Below are 16456 nucleotides of genomic sequence, written 5' to 3'. Positions count from 1 at the left end.
TATTGAACTGTCACACCGCACACGGTGCGAGCAGAACTCTTACAGCGCATTCCTCCAATGAGAGCCTCGTATGGAGAGTGCAGAGCGGTGACGTTGAGCGTGTGCCATAAGAGCGCGAGTGCGGGCAACACACACCTCGTCGCATAGACAGCGCGGTAGGCACATACCTCGTCGTATAGACAGCGCGGTAGGCATACCTCGTCGTATAGACAGCGCGTGCAGGGCGGTGGCGACGCGCAGGTGTGCGTGCAGCTCGGCGTGCGTGAGGCGGTGCAGCGTGCGGCCGTCGAGCGCGGCGTCGGCGGCGGGCGCGCGCGCGGCGCACACTCCAACGTCCTCCAGCCACCGCAGCGTCCAAGCACCGTCGAGACGCCCCGCCGCCGTCAGTAAAGCGTCGCCGTGACCACCCTGATTTTATTTACAATAATCTGTGGGCGATTCCGCTAGAGACTACCCTCGACACGAATTTTTAAATTACATCATTTGTTAATTTTGTTATTGAATTATAAATAAAAAGATGTATATTTACTAACAAAAGAACTTTTATCAGTAAAAAATTAAATTTGAATGATTTATAACATTCCGAAGTGACATCATCTAACGGCGCGAGAAAAACTGCTTATGCCACACATGATTATTTTTGTCTACAAATCACCAGCTCGAAGTTGAATTTCACTACATAATATTGACTGAGTAACATAAGTTTATATTTCTGCGAAAAAAATCAATAATTTTGAATTAGCTTTCAAACAATATTTAACAAAAGTTGATATTGTTGCACCCGCGATAAAAAAGGTACAAGTTTAATTTTCTCGCTAAAATAAATTGTTAATAATTTGAAACTTTGTAAAAGTAAGGAGAATTGAGAGGGAAATAGGAATTAATCATTGGAATAAACTATTTTATGGTTTTTAATGAAAAAACAGTACCTTAAAAGTGGTTGCACCCGCGATCGAAGCAGTACATTTGCAAAAGCAACAATTTTTTTTACTATTCTAGTAATTTTCGTCATATTTAATATTATTAAGGTAAACAATAACGTTAAATTATATTCGTTATCAATACCTTTCATGTAATTACAAGATTTATAAAAATTTCAATAGAGTCACATCGTGTTTTATATTTTTAGATATATTTCATGTATTACTTAACAGATGTTTCAAATGATGATTAATCTTCTTTTATTTTTAAACATTTTAGAAGATATGCTACAAATGGCGACTAATGGCTATATCTGAAGATATATTGTTATGCAGAGTTTAATGTTTTCATAGTTTCATATTGTATCAACTAACACAGACTAAGTATGTAAAATATTAATAATAACATAATGAAAAAAGTTCTTTGGCGGGGCGGACTGAAATTAGATTAAGAGTATCAACTTTAAAATAACTGTAAACAGATAATATTTTGTAACTGTCTTTATAATATTATTCTGCTTTCCACAACCTGCACAAAATGAGAGTTTTCTTAAAAATATATAAAAAAATTATATAAAATACCAGTAAATCAGCTAGCGCCAGTAGTATCTTCTTCTTGTGCATGGGATGTTTGATGGCTAGCTCCTTCTCTATCGCCGCCGAGGAAGCGGACGCGATGACCCCCTTGTCCTGTGTGTGCGCAAGCCACGCGCGCGCCGCCGTAACGTACGTCTCTAGGCCGAGCGACTCCAGCCACCCGCAAGTCGTCTCGCAGTCCCACTGTCGAACATCCGTTGTCTGCCTGTACAATTACAAAAAAAAAAAAACTTTATTCCTATTTTAAAAACAACAGAACCATAAGCTACATAAAATATGTATTTCCAAGATTGCGAAACCAAATTGAAACGTGTGGCATACAACGCATTATTCCGTCTCAACAACTCAGAACACCGCTGCTGTAGTGAAGCAGATTTGCTGAGAAAATAAGCCTTATGTCGTTGTCATAAAGCCTACCAAGGTATGGTGAAGACTCGGGGCGGGCCCACGGACGCACACGGTTTTCTGTGCTAGCGCGTGTACTCGTTCTTAGATGATAAAATTGGTGGGAAAATGAACCTTGTCGTTGTAATAACAACAAGGTTCATTTTCTGTGACCTATCGGGGCGGGCGCACGGACGCACGCAGCGTGCCGCGCGCGGGTTCGTCGCCCTCCAACCAAAACGCGCGCGCACCTCGTGCAGCGACGGACCGTCACGTGTACTCGTTCTTAGATGATAAAATTGGTGAGAAAATGAACCTTATGCCGTTGTCATAGCGTACCAGGGCATGGTGACGGGTCGGGGCGGGCGCACGGACGCACGCAGCGTGCCGCGCGCGAGGTCGTCGCCCTCGAGCCGCACGCTGTTGCTGCCAAGCCGCGCGCGCACCTCGCGCAGCGACGGCGACGGACTGCCGCGACCCGTCTCCTCCTTCTCCGCTGTAATTTAAGAACATTGTTTTTGAGCGCTTTGCTCCAGGCCAGCCTACCTCTTATTATGTAACATTAATGAACATGAACTTCATTGCTTATAAGGTCACAATAATTGTCACGTTTGAAAAAATCGTTAAACATAGTAATTTTTTTATGATTACATAACGATATTATTATTTTAGTAAAAAATATTAATATTATGTAATACAATTTTACAAGGATGTTTTGGCACGGGTCTTAATTAGAACTAACGCTGCCCACAACCAACTTTAGGCTGCGTTTCCACCAGACTTGAGATGTGTTGCGAGGAATGTGTTTTTGAATTCCACGCAACACATCCCTGGTAGAAAAGCAGCCTTACAATGTCATGTCATGTTAATATTTAGAACTTCAACCAAAATGAAACAAGATGGCATCAATGCGGTCTTTGTCCTTTCTAGTCTAGGAGCGCTGACCGATAAAAAAAGTACTCGCACTGTTATCTGTAAACTTATAAACAAAATAGACCTCTTATAAAGGTACAGACTATTAGTATAGATTCATCGGAAAACCTCTTGGTAACTTACTGCATCAGTTCAAGTCAAGTAAAGTAAGGGCGATATCGTATTTTGCATGTATGCAAAATACGATATCGCCCTTAGAGTAGAAACATCGTTCACTTCATTGTCAATCGTTTGCATAGAAAACGATAAAATATAAAAATAATAAAATATAACGATAGAAAACGACTAGTTTTTCGATAGGGGGTCGATGACCTCTACCGCCAAGTTACGATACTTTTTTTTTATGATAGAAGGGGGCAAACGAGCAAACGGGTCACCTGATGGAAAGCAACTTCCGTCGCCCATGGACACTCGCAGCATCAGAAGAGCTGCAGGTGCGTTGCCGGCCTTTTAAGAGGGAATAGGGTAATAGGGGAGGGTAGTGATGGGAAGGGAATAGGGGAGGATAGGGAAGGGAATTGGGCCTCCGGTAAACTCACTCACTCGGCGAAACACAGCGCAAGCGCTGTTTCACGCCGGTTTTCTGTGAGAACGTGGTATTTCTCCGGTCGAGCCGGCCCATTCGTGCCGAAGCATGGCTCTCCCACGTATAAAACTAATACTACGAGAATATCGGCGCGCTTGTTTCATTTTGCAATTTGCTCCCCTGCCAACGTTCATTCAAGTGGCAAAACATCCGTGTACTCTAGTAAGGGACCATCCATAAAGTACAATAACAGGTTTTCAGACCCCTCCTTGTCACACATGGTCACATTGGTGAGAAAAGTTTGACATAATATTATGGATGGCCCCTAACCTAATATATAACATACGCATAAAATATGGTATACTGGTGGGCAACAGCAGTTCCTGCTGAGATTATTATTTTTGTAATTTACATTTAACTGGGAACAGTCCTAATTCCCAAAACATTAAATTTACTCAAACACCGCCGTTCTTAAATACGTGGGAGAGCCATGCTTCGGCACGAATGGGCCGGCTCGACCGGAGAAATACCACGTTCTCACAGAAAACCAGCGTGAAACAGCGCTTGCGCCTTGTTTCGCCGAGTGAGTGAGTTTACCGGAGGCCCAATCCCCTACCCAATTCCCTTCCCTACCCTCCCCTAATACCCTATTCCCTGTTAAAAGGCTGGCAACGCACCTGCAGCTCTTCTGATGCTGCGAGTGACGCATGTTGCATGCATGGGCGACGGAAGTTGCTTTCCATCAGGTGACTCGTTTGCCCCTTATTTCATAAAAAAAGCTAAATGCGTTAAGTTGTTACAAGCTACTACAATACATAAGCGACAAAAGCGAGGGAACATTAGCTTCAAAACTGTTCGGGTGCTATCCCATATCTACAGGCGGGGGTTTCAGAGCCTAACCGAGTCGTCATTGCTATACAATATCACAACAAGTGGCGACGAAGTTCAAAATAAATGTGTATGGTATTTGACGACGGAATCTACAGGATGTAACAAAACTTAGTGATAAATGATAATACTTAAAGGTGTGTACGTCTGTACATGTTCCTTATAGAGTTCACCGTAAAAGTAGCAGTGCTGAAAGAGCAATTGTATTTGTTTTATCCACTCTTTGCCTTTTTCGTTCGTCAAAGTTCGCATTCAATTATTGAATGCGCCAATATGAAAGTTGATGACGAAAATTGAAGATGAAAGTGCACAGTGTGGACATAGCTATTGGGAGACTCGTGACGCTTGGCCACAAATTAAAAAAAGTGGTATTTCAGCGCTGCTACTTTCACAGTGAACTCTCTATAAGGAACACATACTTAAGTATTATTATCAGTTAGTTTTGTTACATCCTGTATACGCGATATTATCATATGTTAAAGCTATGTCTAATGTCACATTGCTTCGGTTCGTTGACATACGTTGCGTCGTCGGAATGAAATAACTTACGGTATCAGGTATGTGAGCTATGTAGGAGGTATGTGATATTATGTCACATAGTCGCGTTGCGGCAATGGACGACAACACAAATCGAGACTATCTACTATCACTGGTTAATTTAGGTAGGTACATAAACATAATTTTGATAAAGATCTGTAGTGTATTGTAATGTGTAAAAATCTAGGCAGTACTCTATAATCCGCCATGCAAAACGTTTGTCGGATTAACGGTGGTCTACTGTATAGTGTTAGCGAGTACATCAATGACAACTCAAGGCTCAAAAGGCTCGGGGGTACGCTAGCTACACTGTCGGCACCTAGGTTCGGCACGGAGCGGCCCCTGCCGCAGCCCACCACCGTGTGTTTACCGGCCACGGCGGAGCTCAGTATGGAGGAGCGAGGCAGCGACGAATACGCGTGGGTGTTCCGCTCGATCTGACGCCCGTAGTTCGCCGGCGGCGTCTGGAAAGTGGAAATTAGTTATTATTATTATTATTTGTCCTCAAGGCAGGTCATAATAGCCCTAAAGTCTCTATTGTAACTAAAATCGGAAATTATGACACAGGAATTGATAATATAGATATACATAATCACTTAAATATATTAAATGATTACTTAGGACTTAGGTTTTTTATTTTTATTTATCTTTTAAAACAATACACATTATATAATATTACACTGACGACCTCTGTGGCTCAGTGGTGAGCGCGTCGGTAGCTCAAGCCACAGGTCGCGGGTTCGAATCCAGCCGACGGAACAAAAAGTTTTCAATGTTCCCGGGTCTGGATGTGTATTGAATATGTGTGTGATATAATAAAAATCCTTAAATATATGTATAGTATAAAAGTATTAAATATATTTCCGTTGTCTGGTACCTGTAACACAAGCCCTTTAGGTACTTAGCACGGGGCCAGACTGACGTGGTGTGAAGCGTCCATGGATATTATTATTATTATTACTACACACAATATTAGGTATATCATCGAGAAACCACGAAGGATATATGTGTATGACTTCTACAGTAATTAGAAAAATATGTACACATGATGTCAAAACTTCGACTAAATCTCTAAGTAATCATTAACCTAATTAATATAAAATAAAACACTAAAAACAAAGTTATATTATGATGTTTAGTGAATTCACTATCTTATGTCTTTTCTCGGTTTCACTTAAGAGTTTGTATAAAGCGGTAACAGACAGACAGAAAGACAGACAAAATTCGCAAGAGTCATATAATTTTTTTTTATAAAATAAGGGGGCAAACGAGCAAACGGGTCACCTGATGGAAAGCAACTAAAGTCGCCCTTTTTTAAATTTCTGGACAATTAACTAATTTTAAAATCTTATTTTATATTATATTATTTAAGCTGTGAAAGCCTCACTTGCAAATAGCATTGAAAGATACGGAATATTTTTTATTTTCAAAAAAAGTTTTAGTTTGACTTTCTTATCATACTCTAAATTCTAATGTGTACATTTGTACTTACCTACTCACTATTTTAGGGCAAAGTATAGCTAATGTACAGCAGACAGTCCGCCTACTTATATGGTACTTCGTCTGTGTACTTTATATGCATCATTAACCGTTCATTAGGGCCGCGGAGCACAACTAATGAGCGCCCCTTGTTTCAGGATCCACGTGATAAAATTATCTACAGTAATGAAAGGCGGCGCAAACGAAATTATCGTTTATTATTAACGACACAAAGCACATTTTCATGTGACTCTTCACCTGTGGTATACAGGAATGAATGGCGAAGGAGAAAACTCGTTAGTAGGTCAACTTATTGAAACATGATGAACGGCTAAAATATCCTTACATATTTTTACATCGCCCGGAATTCAACTGTTGAAAAAATAAACAGTTTTTTCTCGTAGTTTGTATACTTTTATGTATTTTTTTGTATTTTTATACAGGTTGTAACAAAACTAAGTGATAATATTTACTTTAGGGTGTGTACGTGTTCCTTGTAAAGTGAAAGTAGCAGCGCTGAAAGACCCATTTTTTTTTCACGGGCAAGGGCCCGAGCCTCACGAGTTTCCCCATACAAAAGTAAAAAAAAAAATTGGTTTTTTAGCGCTGCTACTTATCCTTTAGGATAAACAGCAGCGAAAAAAGCAAAACTAAGTGATAATACTTTAGTATTACCACTTAGTTTTGTTACACCTTGTATAGTTTGCATATTTTTAAAACCCCTTATGAAAATATCCACGCTGTATAATATTTTGTCCTTGTCTGGTACGTTACAACTTACAAGAGTTGGCTAGACGTGTGGTTGAATGGCGTTGTTCAGTCAAAGGGCTAGCAGTTTGATTAGACGGCTATTTAAACCAGTTCACGGTGTACGGAGGATACGAAAAATCGGAAATTTTCTATTTTCTTCGATTTTGAATAGGCATTAGTAAAATGAATGCGAGAGTAGAACACCCGCGTGTCAATTCGAAATAGTTTTCATGCTACGAGCTACCAAAGTTTAGCGATTTTTAGGGGCCCGGAAGCGAAAAGTCCATATTTCTCCAAAACATTTACGTAATAAATAAAATTTTGTATTCCACCTGAAAGCCTATTAAATAGGGTATATTTCAAGCCTTTTTCCTGATCCGCTGTGTCGATATTTTACCTACAATAAAATAATTTACATTTTTAGGTTTTTATTTTTTTTATCCAAAACCAAACAAAACGCGCAATCGAAAATATCGACAAATTAAAGGAATACAAGCATTCTATACACACAACTGTCATGTTTCACTCGAGCGTGAGACAGAATGTGCGCCCATTTGAATCATGAATTCATAATATGCAAATTGTAATACAATTGTAATTGTAGTATGCTGTTTAGATATTATAAAAAATATAGCTTAAGCCTCGAATGTTTTTTAAATCAACTAGATGACGTACGACGACATCCCTCTCCTCTCATCGTGTTCCTCATTGCTGAGGGTCGTGATTCCCCTCAATAGGAGCTTAGTCGTGACCACATTACGCCACAGAATGGAGAGCGTCATGAAGGCCGATGTCTAGCGTAGTGCACACGTATTGGTCAGACCATCTTATAGGGCTTCGGCCTCTTGGGCGGCGACCGTCAACTTTGCCTGTAACCACTAGCTGTTCAAGGTTATGACTTATGACCATCCTTTCTTGCGATGTGAATTGAAGTAACCAGACCAATTAACGTAGGTCCGTCAACTGCACATTATGAATCAATTTCTTCGATGGCAGTTGGTACATACTCGAATAAGCAATTCTAGGCATATTTTACCATACATTAACCTTTAATAATATTTTACCCTCGTAAAGTAAACAACACATCGTTGTAAGCTATAACACGTATCCAATCGGTATTTCGAAACAAACAATCTATTTGAAGTAAAACAAACAAACATCGGTATGCTTTATTTAGGTACAGTCATACAGTTTACACGGGAGAGTACAGACCGACCAATTTTACATTCGTTTGTTGAGCGCTGAATGCTGATGCAATAAAGGATGAATACATAACCCAAGGCTTTAGCCTTGGGTTATGTATTACGCCGAAAATGCATCTGTGTAGCCTCAAGGTTTTACTCACAGATTATCACTTAGTTACTACGTAGATTTAGTGCCATATGTACCTAGGGTTGCCAACTTTTTTCACAAAAAATAAAGTATATTCAGATATCTGAAGTACCATCGAGGAAATTGATTCCTACGCAGTTGACGGACCAACGTCATTTGGTCGGATCATGTCATTTCAATGTAAATTATGATTAGTTGGCTGGGTTTGACGTAACGCGACCAAAATATATAGGTCCCGAATCTGCCTAGGAATCAACTTCTCTGATAGTATTTTATACAGTATTTTAGAAAACTGGACAGTATTTTATTTATTTATTCTTTTAAATGCGTACCTACATTATTAAAGCTTCCTGATACTCATCATGGTCCAGGAGCTGTCAATCTCAAAAGTGCCCTCATAGCGTGCATGGATTTTCTTGATGAAAATATATAATATGTAGATTAGAACTATAAAAATTCGAAACGCTCGGTTTGCGTGGATTTGCAAAGCCGTAACGTACGTAGAAAAAATTAAGAAAAAAAAAAGTGAATAAATGTTTTGCCATCAAAGTGTATTCAATAGAAAATTTCTTTACCTTTCAGGAAAAAATTACGCAAACCAATTTTTTTGGAAAGCCTTTTAAGTGTGTGATGACTTGAGGTCATTTTGCCCTCATTACGTAACATGATTATTTTTTTTATAATTTGTTTCTTGCAATGTCTACTTTAAGATTATTTTGGTTCTCACAAACGGCCGGAAATGTTCGGCAATCTACCTTAAAAAGTATTTCGAAGTAGGAAACGGTCCGATCGCTCGGCCGAAATATATTTTTTTTTATTATTAAGTACTTATTTAAAAATATATGGGAGATAGATACTCAGGAGTTTGTACAACGCTGTTGCTTCGCAGAAAATGAAACTTATAGCCTAGTTCATAAAGTGGCTTTTATATTATTTTTTGTCGGTCGCGGTCGCTTGCTACGTAGATCGGAACGGTGCCTTTAGTGTCGCCTAGTGCGGTCTCAACTTTAATAAACGAAACGTCTGAAGGTACTAACTCTGGGCGGTGCTGGTCTGGTGGGCGCGGGCTCCGGCGGCGGGGACCTCTCCAGGACTCCCCTCTCGGCGACACGCAGCCGGACCTCGCTCAGCTTCGTCAGCAGCTCCAACTTCTGCGTCTCCAGCGACGACCGGTGCAGCATCTCCTGCAAATTTAAATATAAAATAAATTATTCATATGAAAATTCTCTCTAATTCTGTATCCACACATGCCGCCGTCTTATACCGGCAGCACGGTCGGCGGCCCGGCCGCCGGCTAACCACACATGCCGCCGACTTCCGTTGCAATGCAGGCTGAAAGCCGGCGGCAAACCCGGCGGTATAAGCCGACGGCATGTGTGGATGCGCCATAAGGCTGCGTTTCCACCGGAGCTGCGTTACGAGGAATGTGTTTTTGAGTACCAATAGAATCGCTGCGCTTAGCAAGCTCAGGCAAATGAAGCGATTATATTGGTTCTCAAAAACACATTCCTTGCAACGCAGCTCCGGTGGAAACGCACCCTAATACTTTTACAGTTTTATTAGCCTGCCAAACTGCATAACATTTTGTAGCGTGCTTAATGCAAAAGCCTTTAAAATGGGATATAATATGCTATGACTCAAGCTTAATGTACTATCTGAGAAGTTGATTCCTATGTAGATGGCGGACCTAAGTAACATGGTCGCGTTAAGCCGACCACATGACATAGGAATCAATTTCCGCGATGGTACAATAACGTCTGAATAAAGAAACATTATAACGTCTTATAATGTTTCTTTATTCAGGATAATTTACAACCCACGTTGTTTCCTTTATAAGACTTTGTTTATTTGTTAGCACCTAAATAACAAGTCAGATCTAAAAATATAATATTACTAGCTGTTGCCCGCGACTTCGTCCGCGTGGACTTCAGTTTATAGCGTGCGATGTCAACAAAATTGGTGTCAAAAGCTTTTATAAAAAAAACCCTGGTACCCCTTAAATCAAAACAGCTGTGCAGTGTGCACATAATATTTCATTTTTTATTAAAATTAAACTTTATATTTTATGCCAAATTTTAAAGCTTATTTAGCCCCCCAATTACACAACTTTACCCATAAACTATTTATCATTGATAGGTTTAAGGTTACGTCACTGTATATGATATAAAGTACTGACTTATTAAATAACGTAAAATAGAAAGAACAATCGAAAAAAATCGAAACTCATATGTATGATGATACCACCTCTTATAGAAAGATGTTGGGCAAGCGTTAGCGCGATGTAAGAGACGCACGGCGCCATCTAGTATGAATTTTTGGAACTAACTTAATTTGAACAAATTTTCGTATTTTCACCCCCTTACAACCCTTTTTTCCAGTAAAAAAGTAGCCTATGTCCTTTCTCAGGCTTTAGACTATCTGTATATAAAATTTAATTACAATCGGTTCGGTAGTTTTGGCGTGAAAGCAAGACAGACAGACAGACAGAGATACTTTCGCATTTATAATATTAGTATAGATAATTGTTTCCTTTAATACCGAGATTCCAGTCGATATTGAATTTGCTACTGCAAATTAAATACCGACTATGGAATCTAATAATAAAGCTAATACGTTCACGATAGAGGAATAAAAATAAAACAGTGTCTGCGAATGACAAGCTTGTTAGTACAATAGATATTTATTTTGTACTAGGTACTTTGTAGTTTGTTAATAGACTGTAGTCTGTACAAAATTTTATCCTGATGTATCATAAAAAAACATTATACATAATGTAACATTATGACAAACAAAACGTTTCTTAAACGAATGAGATAGAGAACAAAATTCCCGTTAAAGATTATACCCGAACCTTTACAGAACTCTATGATCATAAAAGAACATCTGGCAAACTTATAAGAATCACCTAGATAAAGATTACTTCATTCCCGTTACAGATTAAAACTTAAAAGCTAAAACAGACCGTTAGAACTGAACGTTTCTACGTCTGACAACTTTATGCCAACGACATAGAGATCACAATACCAACTCCGGGGCAAAATAAATCTGGACGGAGTGTACATTAATACAGTTTATACTTTATACAAATGTGTAAAAATAGCCCCGAACATTCTGTGCATGTGCTTTTACGTAGTGAATACTCGCTGTCCAGGGTTGCCGGAATGCCAAAACGAAAAGCCTGACGCATCATCTTTGGGCGGACACTGTTAAAAAGCCGGTCGCCCGACCCCAAGTTCATAAAATTTTTCTAATATTTTGTTTTGTTTCAGACGTGGGAGAGCCATGCTTCGGCACGAAAGGGCCGGCTCGACCGGAGAAATACCACGTTCTCATAGAAAACCGGCGTGAAACAGCCGAGTGAGTGAGTTTACCGAAGCCCCAATCCCCTACCCTATTCCCTTCCCTACCCTCCCCTATTCTCTTCCCTTCCCATCCCTACCCTATTACCCTATTCCCTCTTAAAAGGCCGGCAACGCACCTGCAGCTCTTCTAATGCTGCGAGTGTCCAAGAGCGACGGAAGTTGCTTTCCATCACGTGACCGAAACTGATATCGATTTCGATTTTCAATTTCAACTGTTTTTTGACATTTTTTAGACATATTTTAGATGGCTAAAGTGTCAAAAAACCGTTGAAATCGCAAATCGAAATCGATATCAGTTTCGGGAGTAAGGCACCTGTTGCTTGTTACCATTGCTAACCCTTGAAGAGATAAAGCCGCTTGGTTTTTATTGCGTGTTTCCGAAATATACCAAGCCGGACGGATCACGGACGAACTGACCGGATACTAGGCAGCCCTACGGGTATCAAAGGGGATTTTTCAACATCGTGAATCTAAAACATTTTCACTGACTGTACATTTGCTATTTTTTCATAGTGTATCCGGGCCAAGTCAAACAAAACAAATTCAGCGGTAAAATTAGGCCAAACATGAGTCATTGAAATAAATAAAACATACATTTTATGGACTATTTTTACAAGACCACACTTGACAAGTAAAACTACAAATATGAATAGCGCTGAAAAATCATTCACTTAATATATTGATGGTGGAAATGAATGGTTATTTGTGGTGAAAGAATTGTGAAATATGTTTCACCTATAACTTCAAATCTGTTTACATAATACATTTTAACGTCTAGATTTTTTATTACCCTCGTCACATTTCAATCCCTAATGCCCGGTTTCTGACAGGTACGGTGTTTATCTTTTCCCAAGCGTTGTTGATTGGACTCAGAAAGTGGACATAATGTTAACCTTACAAATCTGGGGATACCTTTTTTACACATGTCACAAAGTTCTGAATAGGAGAGTTAAGGCTGCCTTCACAAAGTTCACATTAAGTCGCGCGGCTGCCGCACTACTCGCTTAATGTGAAGGCAGCCTTAGACAGAGGATATCTACAAGGATATCAGAATTAGGAACAGAACTGCGGGGCTAAAATGGTCACATTTAGCAATTCCTCTCAATCAATTCAGCAAATGAATTGTCAAAAAAGAGGAAAATCTGGCCTTTTTTTTGGGTTTTTGAACGTTCATGTCTTCTTTATTAATTAAATTATGAAAAAAAAGAAAACATTGTATAAGTGGCCATAGATATTCAGGAAAAAAATAATAACTCTCCAGGAAGGAAACAGGGGACAACGTTTGTATGGAAAAACGGCGGTGTGGACTCCTCTTAAGTTGTAGTTCCTCCTCTTAAGTTGTAGTTCGCCTTGTGCACAGTGCACAAGGCGAACTACACTGCAGCGGATAAGAGCGACACTACTTTCCAAGCAACTGAAGTGCCCTGTAACGTTAGCGTTTCCGCGTAGAACTCTCATAATTTAAATAAAAATCAACTTCTAAATTATGTTGCTTTTATTTCTGGCAAGTTCTTAATCAAAGGAACGAAAGTAGCCGAGAAACTAAGTTAAACATGATATTTTTAATTCACTCGCTATTCACCGTAATATTAATTCAGCTTTTATATAAAGTGCAGCTGGTTTTAAGATGGTGGTAATATTTTATGAAACATTTTCATTTTGTGAAGTCTTAGCAGACAATACTCGATTGTGAGGCGGACGGTGTATAATAAATAAGTTAATTCACATAATGGAAGCAGTGTTAATCAATGAACCTATTGCAACTTCTGTGTCGCCAGGATCAACAGTGGTAACAACTAACAACTACAGTGTAAAAAAAAAAGATAATACAGCCGAACGTATTACCTCCTCCTTTTTGGAAGTCGGTCAAATATTACATACTTATTAGATTTGATGTTGAGTGATAAACTGCCGCACTCAGAGACGAATATTAATTACATATTCTATATTATAATTTGTGCGTTTTAAGATGATATGGGTGACAGTTTTCATATTCCTTGCTACGGGTTTTTTTTACAAGAAAACCAAAAAAATCTAAATGTAATAAATTATGTTCCATCTACAAAAATAAATGAATAAAAATGAAAAGTTGCTAAATGCTAACTTATTAATATAAAATTATAAATATTAACTGTGAAATAGGAGTATAAAATTATTGTTACGAAAACATTTCAAAAATGTCATATGCATGAAACGGAACTTATGTCAATAGAGATTGACTCTGTTGAATCGAAATCAAATCGATAAAAAAAGGCAGCCATCTTAAATCGCCGGCATCACTGAAATGTCAGTACGAAATCGATAATTTCGAATGATTTTTTACGAAATGGTTCGATATTTTAAAATTATCGATTAATTTTTGTTAGGTAACTTACCTACTATTGTCAATTTAAATGTGTCACGCATATCATCATAAAACGCACAAACTATAAGTATTAAATTAATATTTTGACATAAGCCTCGTACATTATGTCAACCTCTTCAACCGCCGAGTTTGATTACTATCATTATAATATGTCTGAGTGCGGGCGTAAGAGCTTGGCTCTAGATTCGGTTGTGGAATCGATTTCCGTGGTGAACTACAACAAAGTCATTTCCAAGTTTTGTTAAGACAATAAAACTCTGCTGTCTAGTCTTGTGTACTGACCACACACTTGGGCAATATCATTTTTTTCAATGAAATAAAGGGAGGCAAACGAGTAAACGGGTCACATGATGGAAAGCAACTTCCGTCGCCCATGGACACTCGCAGCATCAAAAGAGCTGCAGGTGCGTTGCCGGCCTTTTAAGAGGGAATAGGGTAATAGGAGAGGGTAGGCAAGGGAATAGGGGAGGTCAGGGAAGAAAATATGGGAGGGTAGGGAAGGGAATAGGGTAGGGGATTGGGCCTCCGGTAAACTCACTCACTCGGCGAAACACAGCGCAATGCGTGGTATTTCTCCGGTTAAGCCGGCCCATTCGTGCCGAAGCATGGCTCTCCCACGTCAAAATTATTTCTGTGTAGCTGACATGATTTCATGGGTAGGGTATTATAACATTACAATAATTTATTATATGTATAGCATTGAACACTAGTAGAAAGAAATATTTTAAATATAATATTATGTCTGTATTCTACAGTTACAAAGTTATATAGGATAAAAATCAATTTTCAAAGAATCTCTAGTTTATATTCAGTGAACTTTTCCTTTTTTTTTTCTTTTCGTTTGTTGATCAGACAATGAATGTCACAGAAAATTAGGATCAACTAGTATTCATCCGAAGAGTGAATACAATCCATTCATTTACATTCAATATATTTAAGGAATAATTTATTAACTCCTACGTCCATTTCGATGTAAATTTAAAGCGAAAATGTGTGCACTGTGCACAGCACAAAAGTGCGCTTTCATTGCCCTCATTACTTAAAACGAAAAATAAACCGATACGATCGGCGAAAGATTAGGCGCAGGACCGACTTCTTTCATCTTTGATGTCCTTCCGACACATGGATCCTAACCAAGTTGAAGATGAAGTTTAACTTGTCAAAAGCGGTGAGGTACCGCCATCAGAAATACCGTGGTGATGAAATTTTCGAAAATTTTCTATTTTTTAATTTATTTTGTTTTATTTTCTCTCCGTATCAATCTTCCTCCGATATTGGCAAACGAAACAAGAAAAGAATTAGCAAAATCGGTTCAGCCGTTCTCGAGATTAGCGCTTACATACACATTTTGCGTTTCATTTTTATAATATGATAGTGATAGCTGTCCCGGTGAACTTCTTGTCACTTTAAAACCTTCACTGGACATCTACGAATATTTTAAACTAAAATTAGCCCAATCCGTTCAGCCGTTTTCGAGTTTTAGCGTTACTAGCACAATTGAAAATCCATATTATCCATATACATATATGATAGATTAATTTTAGTTCCATCTAAAAATCGAACTCACACTTCAAGCGGAATGCAAGTCTCAAATAAGGAACTAGATAGACATTAGACGCTATAATAGTAAAGGCCAATCCCGTTTCGGCAATCAATAAAAAGTGACCAGTAATGCATTCGCGATTCACAGTTATTTATCGAGTCCCGGTCACTAGGTTACAGCTCGTATGAATGCTAACAAGACTTAGACCACTTGCGCTACTTCCATTGTCCTTTACCTAGTATCAAATACCAGGATACGACCAATCTAACGCATCCGAGCCCCGAGGCATATCTTTCTCAATTTTATAGTCATTGGGCAGTTTTGTAATGTAGTTGTGATCTCATATTCCGATTTCAGAATTTGCATAAGTTACATTTACAAGCTCACGAGTCACGGTAAGCTCATCTACTTGTATCTTATTAAGACATTTTTTTAGGGTTCCGTACCCAAAGGGTAAAAACGGGACCCTATTACTAAGACTTCGATGTCTGTCCGTCTGTCTGTATGTCTCCAGGCTGTAACTCAAGAACGGTCGTTCATCTGTCACGATCTATCAAACCAATTTCGAAAAATTTTCAATTTCCAATCATTTTCCAATTACTCTCAATATTATCATCAGTTGTGACATCAGCATAGCTAGCATAAGCACGTAGACAAACGAAAGAAACTAAATTTTGACAGTTTTACCGGAAAAACATTGGAGTAAAAGTTTCTTTCGTATCTCGATATCTTTCGCTTTTGAAAATCTATATGTCAATCATGACGATCCGCTTTTGACATTTAGTTTCTTGATTCTGTTTTTATTTTTATTATGGCACTTGGCTATAAAACCATGGCCAG

At 38.8% G+C, this 16456-nt stretch overlaps 1 protein-coding gene across 6 annotated transcripts in view; it reads right to left on the bottom strand.

The window, feature by feature from the left end:
* The window catches only part of LOC121728790 (liprin-beta-1), an 82242-nt gene that overhangs the window by 5024 nt on the left and 60762 nt on the right, over positions 1-16456 (bottom strand). For 5 of the 6 annotated variants that reach the window (XM_042117075.1, XM_042117071.1, XM_042117072.1 and 2 more), the window contains exons 4-8: positions 9384-9530; positions 5105-5249; positions 2241-2397; positions 1503-1722; positions 198-408 (exon numbers count right to left, since the gene is read on the bottom strand). In XM_042117075.1, the coding sequence (XP_041973009.1) occupies positions 198-408; positions 1503-1722; positions 2241-2397; positions 5105-5249; positions 9384-9530 (880 nt within the window). The remainder of the gene's footprint in view (positions 1-197; positions 409-1502; positions 1723-2240; positions 2398-5104; positions 5250-9383; positions 9531-16456) is intronic. The other variant, XM_042117073.1, reaches the window with a different exon arrangement.

This window comes from Aricia agestis, chromosome 7 (genome assembly GCF_905147365.1).
Source record: "Aricia agestis chromosome 7, ilAriAges1.1, whole genome shotgun sequence".
Classification (NCBI taxonomy): Eukaryota; Metazoa; Arthropoda; class Insecta; order Lepidoptera; family Lycaenidae; genus Aricia; species Aricia agestis.
This window is presented reverse-complemented; position numbering and strand designations above follow the sequence as displayed.